Raw genomic sequence first — 6,972 nt, 5'->3', positions numbered from 1 at the left:
TTTTGGAGCTGCAGCACTGCCAGGAATGAGACTAGATCTAATAGATGAGCAGTCTAAATAATAAAGCTTTTACATCAAAAGAGTCAAGCAGAACTTGACCTCTCCAGGGCACCTCAAAAATTCTTGTGTTTCAATGCAATGGATATGTCTCTTACACCATACTGTTAAAAGTGTCAATGAATGCCTTGAAACACAACAAAACAAACAATTCTTAAAACTCCACACATTCAGATGGAAAATATTTTTTATTGATCAACTAACTTCTTGTTCCCTTACTCCTCACCCACATTCCTGATCTCACATGATCAATTCCACATGGTTTCAGGATATGCTATTAATCATCTTTTATTTTACTTTATTCCCATGTTACACAACAGGAAGCATGTTTGACAGGACTATTCAGTGAAATAAAGGCCAAATATTTGTTAATCAGTAGAGTGTGTAATATTATTCTTAACAATTGAGTATAAATACTGATATAATGGGGAAAACTATTTCCATTAAACTGGTTCTTTCTAGACCAGATTTCCACAAGACAGTTTTAAATAGCAATCAACCAAAGACATGTACCACCTCAGACAAATAGGAAAATTATCTCCAAGGCAAACACAAATGCAAACACAGAAAGCAGTTATTAGATATACTTAAAGAACATGGTCTGTCATGGTGAGATCATCAGAATGGCATGAGAAAATCAAGACAGGAAATTGCAAAGAAGAATAATGTATCAAAGCTGAGAAAACTTCCTCCATTATTCATTTCTCGAAAACTTTTGCTTATGGCTTAAAAATGAAAGCTACCAACAAGAAAATCTGAAATACTTGTTCTATAGTTACACAAAGTACCATGAAAGTATTCACTTATAGCATGTTTTGTATAAATACTACTTTAGATGGGAAATGTGGACCTGATTTTCTAGGTGATCTAATTGATGGTGTTCACAGGGGTCCCAGGATGAGGAAAGAGACAAGGATCTGACTCCATGTTTCAGAAGGCTTGATTTATTATTTTATTATATATATTAAAACTATACTAAAAGAATAGAAGAAAGGATTTCATCAGAAGGCTAGCTAAGAATAGAATAGGAAAGAATAACAAAGGTTTGTGTCTTGGACAGAGAGTCCAAGCCAGCTGGGCTGTGATTGGCCATTAATCAAAAACAACCACATGAGACCAATCACAGATGCACCTGTTGCATTCCACAGCAGCAGATAATTATTGTTTGCATTTTGTTCCTGAGGCCTCTCAACTTCTCAGGAGGAAAAATCCTAAGGAAAGGACTTTTCATAAAATGTGTCTGTGTCATTCTAAGACCCTTTTTTTAAATACTGGGAAATAAGGAATCCCAATCTGAATTTGTCATATTACAGTAGGCTCAACTTGCTAAATTCTTCACTCATGAGAATAATCTCATAGTAATCAGAAACTACTGTCATGAGAGATGACCAGTTAGACCAGAATTGCAAGTTGCACCAAAATACAATGTTGAGAAGATCCTGAGGACCTTGAAAACATGTTGTTAGATTCAATGCAAGGACTCCACACTCTTCATCCTAGGAGAAAAACAGAAGAGGAAAGAAGATTGTTATTATTTTCTCCAAAGTGTGAAAAAGTTCATAGCTATATAGTTGGTATAAAATAACAAATCTAACAATTTGTCTACAGCTTGTGTACTTGACTGTCACAATTCAAACAGTGTTTATATGAACATATAAACAAAATCAGATACTTTATTCTGAGTGGTATCTTCTGAAAGGGAAAAGACTGCCTCAAGGCAAGGATGGCAGCCCCTTCTCAACCACATGATTTGCAGAGCTTTTGCAAGGCTCCAGCTTTTCCCCATCTTTGAACAAGAGTTTTTCATCTCTATTTTCTCTGGAGTTCTAGGTAGCTCCCACTCTTCTAGGCTGGCTCTGAAAGGTATCCTTAAAGGAAGAGAATTTTTAAGGGCTCAGGGTCTGCCAAATTGTACCTCCATGGGCTGCATTATTTACTGATTATTTGTCTATAGCCTAGGAGAGGTGTTTAGTAAAGTACTGTGGCAATAAGAAGCAGCACTGGAACAGCTGAGCAGATGTGTCTAATCAGTGAGAGCACAGAGGGATCTGACCTGCATGCAAACATCAGTGAGAAAGCAGGGGACAGGGGCTAATAATGTGAATATCACGCACAGCAATCTGAGCTTGTTTCAGGGCTCCTGAAGGCTGTGTTGTTCCTTTACAAACTTCTCACTGGCACTGGTTAATTGCCTCCCTTTCTCCTCACTTGGGCAGCAAGGCAGCTACCTCTGATTCCAGACTAAACTGCAAAGAGAGAAAGCAAGAGAAGAGAGAGCACAAAAGCAGGGAATGTGTTCAGTGGGAAAGGGAGAGTTAAGAACCTGATATTCCTTCTAGCTATATACAAAATTCATTCAGATATTCCTTCTGTGCCTGTTACAAGGCCAGCGATATGGTTTCAAGATTAAAAACCCCATCCATTCCCACAGATGTTTCAAACTGTAAATTAGATGGATACCTGTGTGTCATGGCTTTTGGTGGGTTTCCATCACTATATGACTGACCATGAAAACCTGAGGGAACAAGTTCAAATATAGGTTGCCATTTTGTTTTAATTATGATTCACATATTTATTCTCAGAGTAACTGATATGGGTTATTGTTTCATACAAAATACATGAAGTTCTTATTTTATAGAGGAAATAATGTCTCAAAATGCTTGGCTTTATTAAATAGAATCCAGAAAAGTGGTCAAAAGAAATAGAAAATTTGAAAGAAGCACAAAGTATTGCCTCCAAGTCAATGCTATTAAATTCAAAATTTTAAAAAAACCACCACATTATTTTCCTATTTCCACCCATTGTAGAGCAAACAAGACCAAGCCATTGTAATTCCCAAAGTACAGCTTTATAGAAAATATAGAAAAAATATGTACAGCTTTATAGAAAAATGCTATCCATTGTAGAATAATAAATTATACATGCCAGAAAGCTCTTCTAAAAGCTTGGGTAAAGAGCAGCCTTCCTGATGGTTAGACACAATGTCGTTTTTGTAATAGATGTTGTTATGACCGGAATCTTGTTTTCTAATAACATCATGAGTCTTCTGAACACACTGACAGTGCTTGTTATCTTTAACAGTTACACTTAACATGCACGTATTTTACAAAGATGTGCACAGTATATGTTTTCACTATTTCACTGTGCCATTACAAGATTATTGGTCATTTGCTTTGACATTTCAGATTGTCACAAATTACAGACAAATCTCAAGGTTAATATTGCCTTCACTTTTACATGGATGGCTTTCCTTAATATCTTAGGCCCAAACACAACAGCATCCCAGTGTAACAATTATCACCCTTGGTAACTGCTTTAAGAAACTTTCATCACATCCTGATTTTAAAAGGCTAGTGTTTAAGAAATACCTTTTTTATATAAAATATGCATTTAAGAATACAAAAACCCTTAGTAGTTTTGCTGTCACTGATACATTAAAAACCTTACACCTGAGAAGCAGCTGATGGCTTCCAATGGGTCGTTAAGAATACTGGAATTATTGCAGTGAGACAGACCAACCCGGTTCAGTGTCCCATCTCTGACACTGACTTGTACCATCTTGCTTACAGGGAGATTTTGGGAACACTGGTCCACAGACAGAGATGGATTGATCTACCCACTGATATAGATCACATTGTCCCAAAACCATAAATTATGTCAGGATCCATGAAGCATGAGGTTAATGTACAACAAACACAGTGATCACACATTACAGTTCTGACATTCTTGGTAAGTGCCCATTTTCTCCTTTTTTTCCCAAATCTCCACAAATTCCTAATCAGAAGGAAAAAAATCCAAAAAACAACAACAACCAACAAAAACCCTACACACAAACACAACAAAAAACCAAACCAAACAAACAAGCTTGTGAAAAAAAGTTCACTATTTAAATATTTAAATCAAATATTATGCACAAAAAGTTCTTTAGTCAGCTTTTGATGTTCTGCTATTTTCATTTACTGCACAGACATGTTCTCTCCTACCATGAGGTGCAGAGAATTTCCAAGACTGTCATCTCTAGAGCTTTTAATTATTTTACATGTTTTTGTCATATTCTGAATTTTTAAATAGAAAACATGAAAAATTAAAATGCTGGGGTTCATCCACACTGCATGAACCACAACACTGATTTAATTTATTCCTCCTGAGTGGGCCTGTTACAATCACAGGTTTTTCAGTGGAGAAGAAACCTGAACTGGCATTATACAAATGATTACACAGGGAACTACATTCAGGCCACAAATTCAAGCTCCCTTCTTTTTATTCAGGCTTCCAAGTCTGAAGCTGTAGTTAACTGACAGGTGTTTTTAGACAACAGGGAAAATCTGTCACAGGGCTTACTGTATTTGCAGTGAACTAGAAGGAGATGTAGGTTGGTTTTTTGTGTGAGTTTGGGGAAGTGTTTTTGGCAATGCTCAGATCGAGGCTTCTCTCAGCATGATTCCTTTTAGACTTTTTAGTTCTAAATTAGTCAATCCACTGCTGTACTGTTCACCATAAACCCCACAGCCTTAGTTTGCTCCGAACTCACTATTTTCTACAACACCTTTCTTTCAGGGCTTGGAGGTTCTAGAGTATTCTGGCTCCATTGTGTATCTGAGTGTACCTCAAATCATCATCATAATAATGTCCAGAAGCAAATTTCTGCTTGCTGGGAAGTGGAGGGAAATGCTGCTGTCCCATTCGCAGGGGGGGAACTGAGAGCAGGGCTGTGCTGCAGTCACTGCAATGGCAGCAGTGTGTGCCTCTTGCCAAGGTGTGCTTTTATCGAGTTACCTCATGTACTGACAGCAAGGTAAATACAGGTGTGACACACAGAAACTGGCACAAGGTGAAGAATTCACCCAGGAAGCAGAGACAGCAGCCAGCACACAAGATGCCCTTGCAGAGATAATTAAAGTAGCTCATGAGGTATATCAGTCCACTGTCTATAAAGGACTCTGAGCATATCCAGCTCTCATGCACACATCCACCTCCAGTCAGGTGAATTCCACCTCAGTTTCACAGTGAAAACACACTTCACCTCAAATGTGCTCTTGTACAGAATAAAGACCCAAGCTTCTTTTGTTAACATTCTACTCACCACAGAAGGTATCACAGATCTGCAGTGGAACTGAATAATCCACATCTGTTCTCCAGCCCTTTCAAAAGAAAGAATTGAGGCTTATTCCCTTTCAGCAGAGCTGTTACTAAGCACTTGTGTTGACAAAACGAGATGGCTTTATTAGTTTACTCAAGGGACTGCATTTTAAATCTGTTTCTAAATATACACATATGGAGATTGCTGGTCTAGTATATATTGAGTTGCAATCACTTTTAGGTCTCTAAATGATAGAGCTAATCATAATTTTTCTTGCTATTGTTGACTGACAGATAATGTCTTACTTACAAAATAAATAATTTATGCAGGAAATTATCAGTCTCCCCACCAAATTTCATTTCTCACTAGGGAAAGAACTACTACTCTCATTATTCAGTAGGCTTTTGCCAATCTCACTTTCATCTTCCCTCTTTCTTCCCAGCAGCGCAAAGTGAAGGTGAGAAGGGCCTTCCAGGGCAGCTGCTGGAGCCTCAGAGCTCACTCTCATTTCTTTCAGTGTCTGCTGAGAACATTAACTCCAGAGAGGCATAAACCTATCAATAAGCTTCATGCTCATTTTCTATGAACAAAATTTCTTAATGAAGTTCAGCTACAGAAATAGTGTGCAGAAATCTCAGAAATCATTTGCTCAGTTCTACTTTCCTGAGTGCTAATTCTAGGACACCATGCACTTGCTGTGCTGTTTACTATATGCCTCACCTTTTCTAGTCAATGTCAATTTTTGAAAATTCATCCATTATTTACTTGGATCTTTTGATAGCTTGGAACTTTTTATTTATGAAGGAACACATAAAGACAGGATTAGCAATATCCTGATGATATCCTTTTATCTGCCACTGACAAAGGAGCAAGATCATGGAGAGCAACTTCTCAGTTAATTAATGTCATCTCAAAGAAAAGTGGTGGCAGCATACCAAGCTTTAAATAATGCTCTTTGCCAACTTGATTTGCACAGTAATCAGATTTAGCTGAGAGGAGAAAGCAGTGAGAGTACTTGCTGGTTTGCTAGGTGTCTTAATGATTTTTTATTAGTTTATTTTGTACAGGGTACCTGGCAAAAAGCAAGGCACATACCTGAATGCAAATTGTTGACCCACACATTTCCTGTGACATAGTGATTGAAACAGGATCTCCCTAATGAATAAAAAAAAAAAGCTGAAAATCGCCATTTTCCATACCTGAAAACAATGAAAACACACTGTGTCTCTTCAGTTCTTTGCTTTGGTTCCCAATCATGCTATTAGAGTTCTACCATGTTAGAAAATCAATGGAAGGTTATTTATTTTCAGAGCTAACCCCAGATCTCAATGACCATAAGCAGCTGGTGTTGCCAAGCAGAGTGTGGCAGCACAGGAAGGGGGCAAATGTTACTGCACTTTATGGAGCATCACAAGGAGGAAACTCCCCCCCCACTGTTTGCTTCCTCCCATCATCTTCACTTCTTTTCCCTGGTGTATGAGCTGAAGGAATGACCCTGTCTTTACAGCTCTTCTGGACTTCCCATCCCATTGTATGCAGAGAACAAGCTGAGCCTTAGGGCAAATTTGTCCTAAATGACTGGCTTGACATTTAATATCTGATTGATTATGGTTTGTCCTCAAAATAATGTCTGTTACTCCACCACTAGCTATGCATTCTACACCACTCTCTTCAGGGTGGCAAACTCCTAAAGTAATTGGGGGCAAATTAGGTGAATAAATTCAAGCATGACCAAAGAGGAATTAGTAGTTAGAGGATCAACATTGGTTTCTGGGAACACAGAGTGAGGTCTTGATGAAAACTTGGTGTACACTGCTCATGGTGTTGAGACAGGA

The 6,972-nt window shown here is 38.0% G+C and overlaps 1 protein-coding gene across 1 annotated transcript in view; it reads right to left on the bottom strand.

The window, feature by feature from the left end:
• Positions 1-1,525: 1,525 nt before the first annotated feature.
• Positions 1,526-6,972, bottom strand: part of IL17REL (interleukin 17 receptor E like) — a 42,937-nt gene continuing 37,490 nt past the window's right edge. Inside the window, exons 14-17 of the mRNA XM_058023499.1 lie at positions 6,233-6,292; positions 5,141-5,198; positions 2,518-2,572; positions 1,526-1,553 (exon numbers count right to left, since the gene is read on the bottom strand). Of these exons, the coding sequence (XP_057879482.1) occupies positions 1,526-1,553; positions 2,518-2,572; positions 5,141-5,198; positions 6,233-6,292 (201 nt within the window). The remainder of the gene's footprint in view (positions 1,554-2,517; positions 2,573-5,140; positions 5,199-6,232; positions 6,293-6,972) is intronic.

The sequence above is a fragment of the Melospiza georgiana genome, chromosome 4, assembly GCF_028018845.1.
Source record: "Melospiza georgiana isolate bMelGeo1 chromosome 4, bMelGeo1.pri, whole genome shotgun sequence".
In the NCBI taxonomy this organism is placed as follows: Eukaryota; Metazoa; Chordata; class Aves; order Passeriformes; family Passerellidae; genus Melospiza; species Melospiza georgiana.
Note: the sequence above shows the minus strand (reverse complement) of the source record. Positions and strands in the feature narration are given on the sequence as shown.